The sequence below is a fragment of the Phacochoerus africanus genome, chromosome 7 (genome assembly GCF_016906955.1).
Source record: "Phacochoerus africanus isolate WHEZ1 chromosome 7, ROS_Pafr_v1, whole genome shotgun sequence".
In the NCBI taxonomy this organism is placed as follows: Eukaryota; Metazoa; Chordata; class Mammalia; order Artiodactyla; family Suidae; genus Phacochoerus; species Phacochoerus africanus.
This window is the reverse complement of record NC_062550.1, coordinates 23006682-23025532: the sequence shown is the minus strand read 5'-3', so window position 1 is coordinate 23025532 and position 18851 is coordinate 23006682. Positions and strand designations below refer to the sequence as shown.

General features: G+C 37.2%; 1 protein-coding gene and 1 pseudogene across 1 annotated transcript; both read left to right on the top strand.

The window, feature by feature from the left end:
* Window positions 1-216: 216 nt before the first annotated feature.
* Window positions 217-1145, top strand: LOC125131597 (olfactory receptor 6C2-like; annotated as a pseudogene).
* Window positions 1146-13793: 12648 nt separating this feature from the next.
* LOC125131851 (olfactory receptor 6C2-like) lies at window positions 13794-14663 on the top strand. The gene has a single exon (XM_047788598.1). The coding sequence runs from the start codon at window positions 13794-13796 to the stop codon at window positions 14661-14663; it is 870 nt and encodes a 289-aa protein (XP_047644554.1).
* The last annotated feature ends 4188 nt before the right edge of the window (window positions 14664-18851 follow it).

The window sequence follows — 18851 nt, the reverse complement described above, 5'->3', positions numbered from 1 at the left end:
GCTACTCATAAAATTATACCTCCCCAAAAATCTGCTTACTCATATGGGAAAACCCTAAGCACAGGATAGACATAAAATGTAAATATATACATTTATATGTAACAAAGTATAAAACCTGGAATATGTTAAATTTTAAATCAGTAAAAATGATCTGTAATCTCTAAGCAAATTTCTCTGAATATCATCTACAGACTGGGGAGAAGTCAGAAGTCAGTGATGAGAAACCGAACAATAACAACATTCATCCTGCTGGGACTGACAGATGACCCTGAGCTACAGGTTCTGATTTTTATCTTTCTATTTCTCACCTACACACTGAGTGTAACTGGAAACCTGACCATCATCACACTCACCTTTGTGGATTCCCACCTGAAAACACCCATGTACTTTTTCTTAAAAAATTTCTCCTTCTTGGAGATCTCATTCGTATCTTCTTGCATCCCCAGATACCTATATAGCATAGCAACAGGTGACAAGGTCATTACCTATAACGCTTGTGCCATTCAAGTGTTTCACTGACCTCTGTGGAGTAACAGAGTTTTTTCTCCTGGCCGCCATGTCCTATGACCGCTACGTGGCCATCTGCAAACCCCTGCATTATGTGACCATCATGAGCAGCAGAGTCTGTGGGATTCTCATCAGCTCTTGTTGGATGGCTGGTCTGTGTGTTTTAATCCCACCACTTAGCCTGGGTTTAAATCTGAAATTGTGTGACTCTAACAGGCTTGATCATTTTGGCTGTGATGCGTTTCCCTTAGTGAAAATCTCATGCTCAGACACATGGCTCATGGAACAGACGGTTATAATCTGTGCTGTGCTGACCCTGAATATGACTCTCACTTGTGTAGTTCTGTCCTATGCCTACATCATCAGCACAATTTTTAGGTTCCCTTCTGTGCAGCAAAGGAAAAAGGCTTTTTCGACCTGCTCTTCCCACATGATTGTGGTTTCCATCACCTATGGAACGTGCATTTTCATCTACATGAATCCTACAGCAAAGGGAGAAGTGACCATTAACAAAGTTGTTTCACTGCTTGTTACTTCTCTTTCACCTACTTTGAATCCATTCATTTATACTTTAAGAAACAAGTGAAGAAAGCCTTAAAGACTCAATCGAAAGAATTGCCTTGGTCTCAACTAAGTAAAAGAAAATAATATTTTTAAAATATCATCTCAAGTCAAGAATAAATGGCCACTAATATTCTATTTGTGTATGTGTGTGTGTGTGTGTTTGCCTTTTCTTGAACCACTCCCACAGCATATGTAGGTTCCCGGGCTAAGGGTCTAATCAGAGCTGTAGCTGCCAGCCTATGCCAGAGCCACAGCAACACCAGATCTGAGTCATATCTGTGACCTACACCACAGCTCTCAGCAATGCCGGATCATTAATCCACTGAGCAAGGCCAGGGATCAAGCCCACAACCTCATGGTTCCTAGGTAGATTTGTTAACCACTGTGCCACGACAGCAACTCCATAATATTCTATTTTTGAAGTTTGTAATCTTTGAATATTTTTGAAGTTTGTATCTTTTTTTAATCTTTTGAAGTTATTTTTTAATAATTACACTGGTCATATCAATTTTCTCAATACTTCTCATCCCTAGATTCTATTAAGCGTTGCTAAAGCCATTTTTGTATTTTCATTATTCAAATCAGTATCCAATAGTTTATATGTCAATTTCTTTAAAAAATATTTTGGAAGGAAATTAAATTCGTAATATTAGTTAAACACAATAAAATCACAACTCATTAAAATATAGGGTAAAAATTTGTGTAGCTCTTCTAAAATATACACACAAATGATATGTAAACACATGTAATAAGAGGAATTTTATGTAAATGTTTAAAGTAGGTGAACAAGCATATAATTTAAAATATTTAGAAAAGATAACAGCATTTCTCAATACTGAGAAAATAGATGAAAATCTATGTATCTGTTATGAACACACAGAAATACTGAATAAATTTTTAAAAAATATCCCTTTGTGTGCATAGCTGAAATCATTGAAAAGTTGTAAATTGAAGATTTCAGAAATAAAGATGCAATGAAAAGTAGAGCAATAATTATGAAAGGAAAGTGTGCTCAGGAGAGTATAGACAGGGGTTACGGGAGCTTGGATTGCACTACAGTTCACAGAGATTTAGGTCTGAAGTCTCAGGATTAGTGCGGTTGGAGCACTTGGTGAAATAAGAGCTGCATATTCAATGAAATTTGGATTGGAAAACCAGGCCCATTTTCACAGAAAGATTACATTTTTTTTTTTTTTGGAAAGTATTTTCTGCTGTGAGTCAAGAGAAAAACATTCCCCAGTGTATTTTATAGCCGATGACAATATCTAACACAAATTAAGCTTTTGTAATCCAAATTCTGTTATAAGCATTTAAATGATAGATATAAAGAGCTAAAAAAATACACAAATATGATTTTTGAGATATTAAGTTATTTTTATCAAATTAACTAGTTGCTGGAAAGGATTCACTGATTAACAAATTAACTAATATCTGGAAAGCACTTCAATGAAGGCATACCATCACAAATCATCTGAAACACTGGAAAAGCTGTAGTAAAAGAAGTCTGTGGTTTTTTAAATTTTTTTATTAGAGTAAATATAGTTGATTTATGATCATCTGTCAATTTCTGCTCTACAGCAAAGTGACCCAGTCATAAATATACATATTCATTCTTTTTCTCTTATTATCTTCCACCACGTTCTATCACACATGACTGGATATATGGTTCCCTGTGTTGTGCAGTAGGACCTCATTGCTTACCCGTTCTGAATATAATAGTTTGCATCTAGTAACCCCAACCCCCAGTCTATCCCTCTCCCTCCCTCTTCCCCTTGTCAACCACAAGTCTGTTCTCCACATCTGTGTGCCTGTTTCTGTTCTGTACATAGGTTTTTCTGTGCCATATTTTAGATTCCAGATATAAGTAATATCATAGGGTATTTTTCTTTCTCTTTCTGACTTACTTCTCTTAGTATGAGAGTCTCTAATTTCATCCATGCTGCTGCAAATGACATTACTGTGTTCTTTTTATGGCTGAGTAGTATTTCATTGTGTTTATGTACCACATCTTCTTAATCCAGTCATCTGTCAGTGGACATTTAGGTTGTTTCCATGTCTTGGCTCTTGGGACTAGTGCTTTAATGAACATAGGGGTTCGCATATCTTTTAAAATGAAAGTTTTGTCCAGATATATGCCCAGGAGTGGGATTGCTGGATCTTATGGTAGTTCTATGTTTAGTTTTCTGAGGTACCTCCATTCTATTTTTCATACTAGTTATACCAATTTACATTCCCACAAAAAAATGTAGGAGGGTTCCCTTTTCATCACACCCTCTCCAGTATTTGTTATTTGTTAATTTGTTAATGATGGCCATTCTAACTGGTGTGAGGTGGTTCCTTATTGTAGTTTTGATTTGTATTTCTCTAATAAATAGTGATATTGAACATTTTTGCATGTGCCTGTTGGCCATCTGTATGCCTTCTTTGGAGAACTGTCTATTTAGGTCTTCTGCCTATTTTCCAATTTGGCTGTTTGCTTTCCTGCTATTGAGTAGGAATTCTTTCATCTTAACTATATTTATTATTTACAAAATGTAAGCTAGCCCCAAAGAGAGGAATTTATACATATGCTACTAAATTTGAAAAAGTAAAAAATTAAAAATAGTAAGTGTAAATTTTAACTTTTATGGGTAGGAAATGAAACAAATTATTTAAAAAAATCCAGTAGCATAGGTAAACTCTTCCTGAATGAATGCGATGAGTAAAACATAGAAATGGCCAATATTTTATTGGAAGATCTTGGGGATATAATAGCTCTAGAAAACAAAACAATCAGGATAAATATTGGAAAGAATAAATAAACACTATTGATTATTATCTCTGATTTTAAATTATTTTATTCACATTTTGCCTTTCTGAAATCAGGATATGTCAAACAATGAATGACATCTATTATTGTTCATAGTTTACCTGGCAACATTTTCTTTTCAATAGTGATACATAGTATGTTTTAAAATTGATGTCTTAAAATTGATGAAATTAGATATAGCTGCTTTTTTAACCTGAGGACATTCTTATAGATCCAGAAAACTCAAGAAACTCGAATTGGAAAGTAGGGGAATTAATAATGGAATTTGATGTCCTAGCTGAAAGAGATGGAAATTATTTAAAAAGCAGTAGGTGGTGATAGAAATAAGCAACAGGAAATAAATGAGCAAGTTTTATTTTAGTCATGATAGTCAAAATTTTAATAACAGTGGAATAAATTTAACATAATAGTAAATGTACTATAAAGAATGCATGGACTCTCTTAAAAGAATATAAAATTAAAAACAAAAGAGGGGTTCCCATCGTGGCGCAGTGGTTAACGAATCCAACTAGGAACCATGAGGTTGCGGGTTCGGTCCCTGCCCTTGTTCAGTGGGTTGAGGATCCAGCGTTGCCGTGAGCTGTGGTGTAGGTTGCAGAGGCGGCTTGGATCCCGCGTTGCTGTGGCTCCGGCGTAGGCTGGCATCTACAGCTCCGATTTGACCCCTAGCCTGGGAACCTCCATATGCCGCGGGAGCGGCCCAAGAAATGGCAAAAAAAAAAACCAAAACAAAACAAAAGAAAGGCCGTTAATATTCTTGGTTGGAAAATTTTAACATGAGAATGTGTATGTGTTTAACTACAGATTACTTATGTATTGTAGAAACATTTATTTATTTGTAGATAGTTACTAAGCAAATAGAATATTAAAGGAAGACAAGTTTTAATTCAGTTTATCTGAAACAGAAACTAAGTGATGCAATCATCAATAATCACATGTAGAACGAGACAAAGGAAAAAATCAAAATCAAACACTGATTATACAATCCCACTTTTATGTGAGAGTTTGATATAGGGGTGTAAATAAAGAAACTTTTTTTCAAATGGATTTCTATCTACAAAATGATAGAATATCAAATGTCTATTGCCAAGTGAAAAAAAAATAAATTACACTTTATTTTGTTAAAACTAGTTCACTGAAAATAAAAACATGCAAAGAAGAAAACCCCTTGAAGGTGTACATGTTACACATTCTTCAATGGAATATTATTCAGCCATAGAAAAGGAGAAAATCATGCCATTTGCAACAACATGGATGGACCCTGAGGAAATTATGCTAAGAGAAGTTGTCAGACAGTGAAACACAAATACTGTATAATCTTACTTATATGTGAAATCTAAAAAACAAAAGCAAAAAACAAAGAAAAATCTCAGAGATAAAGAGACAAGATTTGTAGTGGATTGGATGAAGGTTGTCAAAAAGTACAACTATAGGTTATGTAAACAATAAGTGCTGGGGATGGAATGTATAACATGGCAATTATAGGTAACCCTGCTATATGCTGTGCTTGAAACTTAAGAGAGTAAGGAAGGAATTCTCTTTTTATTTATTCATTTATGTGATGAGAACACATTATTTATAGTTATTTATGTGATGAGAATGAGAATGAGTTCTCATCACAAGGAACAAGTATCTCTTTTCTATTTATTTAATTTTGTATCTATATGAAATGATGGGTGCTCACTGAACTTACTGTGGTAATCATTTCACAGCATACATAACTCAAGTCATTATACTGAACACCAACACTTGTAGTCATTAAGGACATGCAAATCAAAAGCACAATGAGATGCCACTTCACACACACTAGGATGACAAAAGCAAACTGAAAAAAAAACCCAGACAGACAGGAAGTTCCTGTTGTGGCTCAGGGGTAAAAAGCCCAACCAGTATGCATGAGGATGCTGGTTCCATACCTGGCCTAGCTCAGTGGGTTAAAGGATCTGGTGTTGCCGTGAGTTGTGGTGCAGGTCACAGATGTGGCTTGGATCCCTCCTTACTGAGCTGTGGCATAGGCCAGCAGCTGTCGCTCTGATTCAACCCCTAACCAGTGAATTTCCTTATGCCACAGGTGCAGCCGTAAAAGAAAAAAAAATTGTAAAGGATATGAGGATTTTGCAACAATCTTTCATGGCTCACTATTCATAATATAGTACTGCAATTTTGGAATAAAATTTTGTAATTTTGGGATGGTAATTTTTCCTCAAAAATTAAACATAGAGTAACCAAAATGACCTACTACTACTCTTTAGTACATACCAAAGAGAATTGAAAATATATACATATAAAATATATATATGTATATACACTCAAAAACTTGAACCTGAATGTTCAGAGTAGTAGTATTCATAATATTAGCCAGAAAATGAAAAAAATGCCTATCACTGGATGAATGGATAAACTGTGTGATATATCAACACAGTGGGACATTATCTCTCTAAAAAAAATGAAGATTGATACATACTACAATATGAATGATCCTTGAAAGCATTATGCTAGGTAAAAGTGCCAGTCACAGGAGACTGCATATCTTATTTCATTCATGAAAAAATTCCAGAATTGACAATTCTGTAGAGACAGAATATAGATTATTGGTTACCAGCAACTAGAAGTAAGGAAAATGGAAGTGACTGTTAATGGTTTTCTTTGAGGAGTGATAAAAACATCCTAAAACATTTTATAATGATGATTAAAAAAATGCTATCAATGTACTAAAATCCACCACATTATATATTTTAAAAGAATAAATTTTATGTTATTCACCCATTTATTTATTTATTTATTGGTCTTTATGTCTTTTTTAGGGCCGTACCCACGGCATTTGAAGATTCCCAGACTAGGGGTCTAATTGGAGCTGTTGTTGCCGCCCTACGCCACAGCCACAGCAACACCAGATCTGAGCCGCGTCTGCAACCTACACCACAGTTCATGGCAATGCCAGATCCTTAACCCACTGCAAGGGGTTAAGGCCAGGGATCGAACCCTCAACCTCATGGTTCCTAGTTGGATTCATTTATGCTGCACTACAATGGGAACTCCAGGAAATAAAATTTTAATAACTGGAAGGAAAAATGGTTTTATAACTGAATATGACTCAGATTCATTTGGGCTGCATTAGTTGCCACCGATAAGCAAAGGTCTCTGTACACTGAGAAGAAGAAAAGTCAGTGAGGAAGGTGGGCTGCAGAAATGATTCCTCACTGCATCTCAAGATGACCTCTTGTAAGTGTGGTCCAACATTCCATGTGTGCATCCTAGCTCTCATGCAAACCATGAGCAAGTCCAGGCTACTTCTCTATGATATTGACGCTCACTTCTAAGATTTAACTCTGGAACTTAGCCACATGATCAGAACCGACACTACCCCACCTTAATATGGAGGGAACGTTATAAGTAGTACACCAAAACTTTTCACATAATAAATGAAACGAAGGCTATAGCACAAATTGTAGGAAAATTTCCATTGGGCGAGCATTGATTCAATTTTGAAAACATTTGAAGCACACCTCTAGTATGTAGCTTGTGTTAATTGAGGGGGGGAAATTCTGTAGACATATATCACCAAAATTTAGAGAAACAAAGTGTCTGGCTTCTGGTTATAATACCCTACTGAGAGATGCATCAGGAAGGCAAAAGTGGAATCAATGAAATACAACTATTCCTCTTTGCAGGGAGCCAAGAAGATACAAGGAGCCGAGCAAGGGAGCTTGCCTGAATGGTACAATTCCGAGGGCTAGCTCCTGATCGGGATAAAGGCCTGTCTGAATGGTGCAATCCCGAGGGCAGGTTCCTGAACAAGGAAATGCCTGCCTGTACGGCCCAATTCTGAGGACAGGCCCTAGAAGACAATAAGGTTCACCTGCTGACCTAACAACAACAAAACGAAGGGGCTGCTTAGCAGCGCAAGAATGGAAACTATTTCTTGGATGATTCAGTCTCTCCTGTTATTTTGTTTTTTTTATTTTCCTATATTAATTTGTGACTCAATAAACTGGAAAAATAATAGAACAATACGAGTTTTACCCTGGTAGAATTCCCCCCATTCAAATCTAATTTAGTTAAAATAAGAAATTATATTCATTAGCTTTTATAAGTAACAACAGGTCTTAGAGTTAGGTATTTTGGGGTACACAATAGGTCAAAAATAGGTTAGGTATGCATTATTCATGGTGAAAAACATAATAATAATAAATCTTGTTTTTAATTTCCTGGGAAGCTTTTAAGTTTTAATAGATTGGTTGATTTAGAAATAAAAATAACTTCTTATTCTGTCCCCTTGCCATAATACTTTGAAGTTTTTACCCTAGGTTTTAATTTAAAAATGAACTTTGTTAATGTCAGATTCTTATGTCTGTGACCTTTCTGGCTGTTAACAATTAACTTAACATAATAATAGGTAGTAACCACAAGATGCTTTGTACCGAATCTCCTTATTTTCACATGACGTTTTTTCCACATGATGTTTTGTATCCATTTACACATGATGTTTTATGCCCATTAATTTTGGTTTGTTAAAAAAATTCTTAGAACATAATGTATATCTACTGTGCCATAAAATCTGGAAACTATGATGTAATCCACAACTAAACTATATAAACAATCACCTATACCAGTAAAATTCGAGCAGTTCAGCGCCCTGAAAGAAGGGACAAAGAGGCTGTCTCCGTGTGGACACCGTCCATCCCCGGCAGGGTGTGCACTCCCTGGCTGCTGGAGCTGGTCTCCGGCAAGTGGTGCCGGGACAGGGACCTGAAGGGGTGAGCATTTAAAGTAAGTATTGGGACGGTTAGGTTCTCACCTGGGGTGCCCGGGACCCCTCTGCAGGTCTAGACAGGGAGAGTAGGGGTGAGTAATTTTGCAAGAATATAAAAGATGGGTCATATGGAATCTAAGGAGAGATGGTTATTCATTGACATCTTACTTCGTATGTTGAATAAAAGAGGTGTAAAAGTTACTCTCAGATTGCTAGATTTTTACATTTTGTGCAGGAACAATGTCCATGGTTTCCAAAAGAAGGCACTGTCATGAACTAAGTGCTCCTTGAGGAAACCAAGGATTTGGATCAAGTGATCTAGCCTTTTGGGTTCAAGAAATTTCTACCCGAAGGCCCTTTGAAGATCTAAAAGTTCAAGGGGTTGTCATTAAAGGTCTTACCTGCATTGCTGAAGACCACATCACCCATGTGGATACCAGACCAGTTGACTAGACATGTCACCTCCACGACCAACAAAAATGAAATGCTATCCTAATGAGACAGAAAGAAGGAGACTCCAAAAAGAACGAATACAAAGATATCTTTCCACAGGGCTGAGAGCTTTAAACCTCAACCACTACCGCCAACGACCAGGTCGCCCTGCAAGAGTGGCACGTACTGTTCAACCACCTACCAGAGGCTGAGGGGCTGGTGAGAGCTCAAAATCAACAGTTAAACCCTACAACTATGTTTCTTGCTATGCTCCTAATTCTTGCTTGGCAAACAAATAATGTTTCTGCTCACTCATATTGGGCCTTTTTTCCCAACCCGCCTAGCTTCCAGCCTGTTACTTGGGATAATGAAATGATTCAAGTACATACAAACCAGTCTGACCTGTTAGGGGGACCGGGGCTTCCTCCTCCTCCTTCTGAAATTACTATGGCTAGTTCCTCTAATTACTTATTTTTTGGAAGCTCTCATGCATTGCCGATTTGTTTTGCTTTACCATTAACTCCTAATGGTCTTGGACCTACTAATGTCCCAGGCTGTATACCTACTCAAACAGCAGGTATGGTTGCTATAGGTGCACTGCCTGTTGCTAAAGGTCCCAAAACTCATCCTTGCCGGTCACTGGTATTTCTCAGCCCTGGAACTGAACCTAATAGTGTTTATAGTTATCCTATCCAAATTTCAAATTATGAGCCCCTTCATAATCGTCATCCTTTAAATGATCCTGATTGTATACCATGGTCTGAGGACTCTAGGTCTCAAAGAGTTTGGGATGGAATTGATTTCAATACTTGGTTTCCACCTTGGAAACAGTGTATGTATAATTCTACTAGGCCTAATCTTCATCGTCCAGAAACAGATGCCGTGGCACCTTGGTCTTTAGGTTATTGGCAAGTACAAGGATGGTATATTTCAGATCTGCAAGTAGACTATTGTGGATATTTAAACAAAAATAAAGTTAAATGTGGATGGAATGACAACAGTGTACCTAAACCCATCGCTTTAAATAAAATCACTAATGATGGATGGGTGCCTCCCATTCTTACTGCTCCGTTTGGAAATCAGCATAAAATTCAACCTCACTTATGGAAAGCGATTGCTGTTCTTAAACCTGTGATTTTACACAGACCTGATAATAAAGATGCTTATTTTGTAAAAGCTCGTTTACAAGCTCCTTATGCTTTTCTTTTTTCAAAATCTTTTGATGTAAAAATTTGTAAAAAAGAAAATATTTATACTACTCAATGTGATAATTGTACTTTGACAAATTGTATTGGTCCTAATATTGGTAATTATAAGTTTATGCTTATTGTAAGACAGCCTCCATATGTAATGGCTCCTGTAAATATTACTGGTGATTGGTATGATAATCAGGGATTAAGGGCATTACAGCTACTTAATAAGCAGTTAACACGAACCAAACGATTTGTTGCTGCTCTTATATTAGGAATTACTGCCTTAATTTCTATAATTACTTCCTTAACAGTATCGGCTGTTGCTCTAACAAAACAAGTACATACTGCAACTTTTGCCGATCAATTGTCTAGAAATATTACTTTGGCTCTAACTACACAAGAAATTATTGATAAAAAAATTAAATGATAAGGTTGATGCTTTAGAAGAGGCAGTTATGGCAATGGGACAGGATAATTTCTCTTAAAGTTAAATTGGCTCTTCGTTGTCACATGGATTTTCAATGGATTTGTGTTACTCCTCTCCAGGTAAATACATCTCGCTACACCTGGGATAAAATTAAAAATCATCTTGAGGGAGTTTGGAATCATTCTGACCTTGGATTGTATATTTTTAAATTACATCAAGAAATATTGGATATGAATCGGGGGAACAAGCCTTCGGTGCTCAAAATAGAGCATCTGATTTGTTTTCTAGTACTGATAGTTTTGTGGGTCACAAATCTCTTTCTTCTATGCTAATTAATCTTGCTGTGTCTGCTCTACTTCTGATTCTGCTGTTATTGTCTTTCCCAGTCCTCTTTAAACTTAACGGTTGAAACATTTGGCAACTCTCGACTGAAGTTCATGCCTTTGTTTTAAAAAATAAGAAAGGGGGAGATTTTAAAAAATATTTAAAATTTAAAAATAAAAAATTATTTAAAAAATAAAAAAGGTGTCTCTGGCACCTCTTGAATATACAACTATTCCTCAAGTGGAAATTTTGACTTAATATTTTTGCCATTTTTTCTTTTTTTTGGCATTGGATACATACAGAGCTGAGTGATTTATAAATGCTATTCTAGTTTAAAAGTACTTTAATCTCCAAACAGTGTACCATCTCAGGGTAGAACTTATCTTTCTCAACTTACAAGAGGGTTGCATAAAACCCATCATAAATTGAATATATCCTAAGTTGAAAATGCACTTAATACACCTAACCTATGGAATTTCATAGCTTGGTCTAGCCTACCTTAAACACTCAGAGCACTTACATTAGCCTACACTTGGGCAAAATCACCTAACACAAAGTCTATTTTATAATTAAGTGTTGAATATATTATGTAATCTATTAAAAACTGTAATGAAAGTGAAAGAGAGACTGGTTATACGGGTACAGAATGGTTCTGAGTGCACTGGTTGTTTACCCTTGTGATTGGGTGGCTAAACATTGTAGCTGTGACTGCCCTGCATGGCAAAAGATATCCCTTGTTTAGGAATTGATTGCTCCAAATGACAACCAGCCCTTATATTAGAGTTTCATGAAGTTCCAAAATAGATAATTAATCTAAAAACCAATGACCAATTATTTGCATCCCAAGTGAAAGTGGGCTTTGAATAGAGAAAAGTGAATAAGCACTCTCAGAGGGAAATTTTCTCCAGATAGATAAAGTAATTAGTTTAATAGTCGGCCAAATCTATTAGCTTGACTAGAAGAAATTAAAGGAAAAATAAAGGAGGGAAAGGTAGACATTTTTATGTTTCAGGTGCATCTGCCTACATTCCCAAGATTACAAAGAACAATTATTTTTTGGAAATTAAGCAATTAGGAGTTTAAGAATATATCCTCCACGTGTACTTGTTACATTAAAGGAACTAAAAGACTGAGAAATAGAAACGTAAAAGAGACAATCAAGAAGATAAACAACCAGAAAACATAAATAACAAGGTAGGAGGAAAACAATGGGTATAATGTAAGATAAGTTAGGAGAAAATATTATGAGTAGTTTGTGGTCAAATGTACACATTTCATGTATAAATCTGCCACTATTTCATTCCAAAAAAAGAGTTTTTGATAAACTTGGTCAAAAATTGTTTCATTAGAATGGTGGGGATAAAAGTGTGTTTACAAAGTGGTGAAGAATGAATACATGGTGAATAACAAAAGGAAAATCACTGTGAATCAGGACATTGAAGGAATGATAATATGTTTATTATTTATTAAGCACTTTTTTTTTTGTCTTTTTGCCATTTCTTGGGCCGCTCCCGTGGCATATGGAGGTTCCCAGGCTAGGGGTCCAATCGGAGATGCAGCCACCGGCCTACACCAGAGCCACAGCAACGCAGGACCGAGCCGAGTCTGCAACCTACACCACAGCTCACGGCAACGCCGGATCGTTAACACACTGAGCAAGGGCAGGGACCAAACCCGCAACCTCATGGTTCCTAGTCGGATTCGTTAACCACTGCGCCATGACGGGAACTCCTTATTAAGCACTTCTAAAAGTGTTTATATAATTCAGATGTTTACAGATTTCAATTTTAATAGCATATAAAGGGTAATGTTATTATTTCCACTTCGTAGATGAAAAACTGAATCACAGGGAACACAAACAGTGATTGCGGAATCTAACTTATATTCCAAACCTGAACTTTTTGTACCTAATGACATTGGTACCAAGATGTTGGAATGTTTAAAACTTAACCCAACAGGTCACTGTGCTGTACAGCAGAAATTGATAGAGCATTGTGAATAAACTATAATAAAAAATTTTTAAAGACAAAAAAATAAAGCTTAACCCAACAGGTCAAAAGTTATAAACAATTATGATTATGACATATAATCTTATCATACCCAATGTATCTTAACACTGTAAACAACTAATTTCTTGCTGAAACACTGTGTTCTGCACAATAATAACAAAGATTATAAATTTTAGTGAGAAAGTCATGAGGGAGAGACAATGGAAGAGGTGAATGAAGAGAAAGCTTTTTAGAGAAGAAAACATAAGTTTAAAAAATTGTAATAATGCTAGCACTCAGATCTCAAGCAATGAATATGGAAAGCCTATATAGTAAGCCCCAAACTATCTATATTACACTTGCACTTTGAGAAGAACCAAAATACCATGAAAAAAAATTGAAAGATTTAGGAAGTTTAAGAACTGTTTTTAGGATTTTGCATCAGTTAGCTGTAAAATATAACTAAATAAGCAATTCCAATCCTATGTGCCAATAAAAATGAAACATAACTTGGGAATAAAAAGCAATGAAAAAGAAGATTCATGTTGGAGTGTGATATAGATAAAGAAACCTGATTTTTTAAAACATATACCTTGAAATTACCAGAACATACCTTGATGGAACCTAGGAATAATTACTATTATAATATTTACAACCAAATTTTAACTTGCATATTAGATGGTTTTGTGTAGTTTGTTGAGTGATTAATTACTGCTATGTGATATTAGCATCGCTCTCCTCATATCAAATGTCTCTGAATCATAAATGCAGACTGAGTAGGAGGCAGGACTCAGTGATGAGAAACCACACAGTAACAACTTTTGTCCTGCTGGGACTCACAGATGAGCCACAGCTGAAGACTCTGGTTTTCATCTTCCTGTTTCTCACCTACATGCTGAGCGTCACTGGGAACCTGACCATCATCTCCCTCACCTCCGCAGACTCTCACCTCAAAACTGCCATGTACTTTTTCCTACAAAACTTCTCCTTCTTGGAAATTGCATTTACATCTGCTTGTATTCCCAAATACTTGTACAACATAGCAACAGGTGATAAGACAATTACATACAACAGTTGTGCTCCTCAACTATTTCTTACTGATCTCTTTGCTGTAACTGAGTTTTTCCTCCTGGCCGCCATGGCCTATGACCGCTACGTGGCCATCTGCAAACCCCTGCATTACGTGACCATCGTGAACCACACGGTCTGCAGGAGACTCATCACTGGTTCCTGGCTGGCTGGCTTGTTGATCATCATCCCCCCACTCAGCCTGGGCCTAAAGCTGGAATTCTGTGACTCCAATGTCAGTGACCATTTTGTCTGTGATGCAGCCCCCCTCCTAAAGATCTCATGCTCGGAAACGTGGCTCATGGAGCAGATGGTCATAGTCTGTGCTGTGTTGGCCTTTATCAGGACACTTGTGTGTGTGGTTCTATCCTACGTGTACATCCTCAAGACCATCTTGCAGTTCCCTTCTGCCCAGCAAAGGAAAAAGGCATTTTCTACATGTTCCTCCCACATGATCGTGGTCTCCATCAGCTATGGAAGCTGTATCTTCACCTATGTTAAACCTTCAGCAAAGGCTGTTAATAAGGGTGTGACACTGCTCACTACTTCCATTGCTCCCATGCTGAATCCTTTCATTTACACCTTGAGAAAAAAGTAAGTGAAACAAGCTTTCAATGATGCAATCAAAAGAATTGCATTATTCTCAAAGATCTAATGGAATTCACTCATGTAGAATAAAAAAATTTTCATGAAAAGATCATTAGTTCCTAAGTATGTGTCTTTAAGTTTTCTAATCATTCCTATCCTAGGATGGAAATTGTCTCAGGTACCTCTCTTAAAAGAAATAGAAAATACATTTCTAAGAAACAAAACCATGAAGTTATATCTTAACAAGACTACAAAACTTCTAACAACAAAAGAAACAAAAACAATGAGTTCATTGTACATTTCAAATAGGGTAATTGTGCTGATTGCCTTTTACTTTTCTGGATTTCAAGAGTGTTTTTTGATGCTGAGCACAAAAAAAAACTGGTACTGGAAAAGAGACTAGAAAACCCACAAATTTATTGCCATTATATGTCTTATATTTTAGAAGGGATCCAAGACCAGGGCATTAAATAAAATATAAACATCACAAAGAACAATAACAAAAAGTTTTTTTTTTCAGTTAAAAAAAAGGGAAACTATTCCAAATTATCATACCTTAATGTAGAAGCTGAATTATGACAATAGTCCCTTATAATATTGAATATCTAAAAATGACAGACTAATAGATCAATTTAAACAGAAAACATGTGAATTTAAAGTGTTAATAGTCCCTCTAAGTAAATTTGTGAGGAAAATGCATATATACCTACATCTGTGTTTGCTTCTATATTTTTATCTATAACTATATGGCTTTTCTGGTAACAAGCTAAAATAATTAGAAGATAGTAAAAATCTAAAAAGTGAAAAATATGGAATGCATCTAGATTTGGCACAAAAAATGATTGCAACTCCGTGGGTGTGAGACTAGCACTTACTACTTCCTATGCTGAACTTCATTTTGTTGACTTACACAGACTACCAATTATTTCTCCAGGAAAAAAAAAAAAAGAATTTTGATTTGTGGTCTGCAACCATGGTGATCCACATACAAGTCCTCACACAGTAAGAAGAGGAGAACGCTTTTAAAGAGGGGAAGGGAAGCTGGGAGGGCTGTAGTAAACAATGAGTGCACGGTTTTTCATTGGCTGAGTCCTGACCGTCTCTCATTGGCTGAGCTTTGGCCAGGCAAGAAGAAGTCTTTCTTGTTGTTGTTGGACTCTGCTATTGTCCTAGGGCTAAAGAAACCCCATTCAAGTCTCCTTGCTTCTATTTTGGTTGAGTTTGCTTCTTATTAACTTTTACAATTTATACCTTGAGAAACACGCAAGTAGAACAAGATGTCAATAACCTTTCAAGGAACTTGACTGTGACACATCTCAAAAAGTATTTTATAGCAACAGCAAGTTGAAATAATCATATTTTAATATGTTGGATTTTATAAAATATAACACTAAAATCAATTCATTTTTATTTTACAATATGAATACTAGAAAATTCTAAGTTACAAGTATGGTATGGCTCATGTTCTGTTTATATTAAAATGCTTCAGTTAACCAAGCTGGTTACTACACCCAAAATTCACATTCTGTATTTTTGACCCAAAGTTTTGTTTCTGACTTAAGGGAGCTTTACCAGAGAAACACTTTGAGCAAGATATTTTTAAAAAGCTCCTCAAGCAAACTCTACATGTATTAAAACTTCTACAAGTAACAAAAATAAGAAAAATGTTCACAGTAAGCTTAAACTATGAAATGCAATACATCTTTTTAATATTAGACTGAAAATGAAAAAATGAAATTAATCTGTGGAATAAAAACTGAAAGAGCTATTGAATGAAAATTTTATGACCACTAGAATAGCTCTAATTTTCCTTCAAAAAAAGTTGAAATTCTAAATATATATACATTAATATAAATAATGGGAATCTGAATGTTTGAGCCATGCTGCTGCTTAGAGCAACACTCATTGTATTAAGTGGTTAGAAAGAGCACCAGAGTGAAATGAGTTCCAAGACTTTGGGAAACTTTTCCTATGCAGGTAGAGCTTTTTGCCAATTCTTTGTATCAATTGAAAAGATACAATTAATATAAATTGTATCTTTCTCTTTCTGATACAAAAGCTCTCTCTGAGTGACTCATTTTTTTTCCACATCATTTCTGTGTCTTTGCCCAACCTTCTTACATTCCCTTAATTAGCCTAGTCCATGCCCTCACCCCTTGGTTGACAATATTTGGAATTATATTTTCCTTGTCCTAAATCCCTGATCTGACCCACACTGCATATCTCCAAGTAGAGATCAGTGAACTTAATGACTACTGAGTTATTCAAAAGTTTAAGTTTCTAGAAATTTAGATTGCAATAATATCCCTCACCTATCTTGAAACAGGTGTCTTGAAGGAGGCCTGCACTGGAGGAATAAGAGTCCTTTCTCTGCTCTTCTTGGCCCACTAAGAGCTTACCTGAGGGCCCAGATTGAAAAGTCACTCTTCTACAGGCCTTGTTCCAAAATGCCAGACAACTAGTCTCCTAAGTTGTATTTAATGTCCAAAAGTGTTTTTAAAAATAATAATATCAAAAACAGATTTTTCTTTTTTATTTTTTTAGGGCCACAGGTATGTTATAAGGAAGTTCCCAGGCTAAGGGTCAAATTGGAGCTCCAGTGGCCGGTCACAGCCACAGTAACAACAAAGCCAATTCCAAGCCACATCTGCAAATACACCACAGGTGTGGCAACGCCAGATCCTTAACCACTGAATGATGCCAGGGATTAAACCCGAATCCTCTTGGATAGTAGTTGGGTTCATTTCTGCTGAGCTACTATGGCAAATCCAAAAAAATAAAAAAATAAAAAGAGAATTCGAAGACGGCAGAAGAGTAGGAGGACACCCTCGCCCTCTTCCACAAACACAAGAAAAAAAACCACATCTACATGTTAAACAACTCGCACAGAACAGCAATTAATCGCTGGCAGAAGAACCTAAACTCCAATAACGGCAAGAATCTTGTGACATAACTGGGTAAAACAAGAGAAAAGAGGAGAGTGAGAGAAGGGGAATCGGGGCTAGATGGGCGTTCCAGAAAGGGAACTGTGGAGGAGAAAGTTTTCCCGCACCCTGCAAAGTCACCTACTCCATGGAAAAATCAACCAAATCAGAGGGATCTCCAGATGCAGAGAAGAGCTCAGCAGTAAGTCTGAATTCCGAAGAGCAGAGTGAGAACCAAACAGATCATCTGAACCACTGGCACAGTCACCAAAAACCAAGACGCTTGGGTGGGGGCTGGGCACCGAGACCTCAGCTCCGGAGGTTAGTCCCCAGGAATGGGAACAGGCTGGGGTGGGCGGTGCTGAGACTGCTTGGGGACCAGGAACCGGTCTGTCCAGTTCTTGGGGCAGAGACTGCCTGGGAGACTAGGAAGCTGAGCATTGTGGGTGCAGGGCGCAATAGGCTAAGGGCTAGGGGGTGTAAAGCCACATCAGAGGGAACCTGGGAGAAGAGCTGGATCTGCAGGAGAGACAAGGTGCCAGTGCTGGGGAGGGGAGAGGAGGAGGGGTGGGCCACCATAGAATACTCCCCACACCACAGTGAGCTAACTTGCCCACCAGTTATCAGAAAGCTCTGACTCCCAGTGCATCCCCCTTCCCCCTACCCTGTGCACATGTGCTGGACCTGAGGCTGCCTGCCATCCCAAAAGACTGGTCTCACCATTTGCAGGAAGCCGACCACTGCAGGAGCTTTCCCTGTCCTGGCCTAGCCTGCCCTCTGGAGGGGCTATACCCCCACAGAGCAGTACCCAGCACCGCCAGCCGCCAGGAAAATGCTCACAGCCCAGAAAAGCTAGTACAAGCGTGGCCTGGCTGTGCAAATCTACCTCCATTGCCCTGTGATCCTGCCAATCCCTGCTGCCCTGGGGAAGAGCACTTTGGGTTCTCAGCGGCACAGCTGGCTGCTCCCGCCCTTGGGGGGTGCTGCACGCCTGTGGAACAGCTGACCAGTGCCACTGCTATTCGACATAGTTTTGGAAGTCCTAGCCACAGCGACTAGACAAACAAAAGAAATAAAAGGCATCCATATAGGAAGAGAAGAGATCAAACTGTCACTGTATGCAGACGACATGATACTATACATAGAAAACCCTAAGGACTCAACCCAAAAACTACTTCAATTGATTAATAAATTCAGCAAAGTAGCAGGATATAGGATTAACATTCAGAAATCAGTCTCATTTCTGTATACCAGCAATGAAATATTAGAAAAGG

Excerpts from the sequence above, each read along its gene's own strand:
- LOC125131851 (XM_047788598.1), top strand. The coding sequence starts at position 13,794 with ATGAGAAACCACACAGTAACAACTTTTGTCCTGCTGGGACTCACAGAT.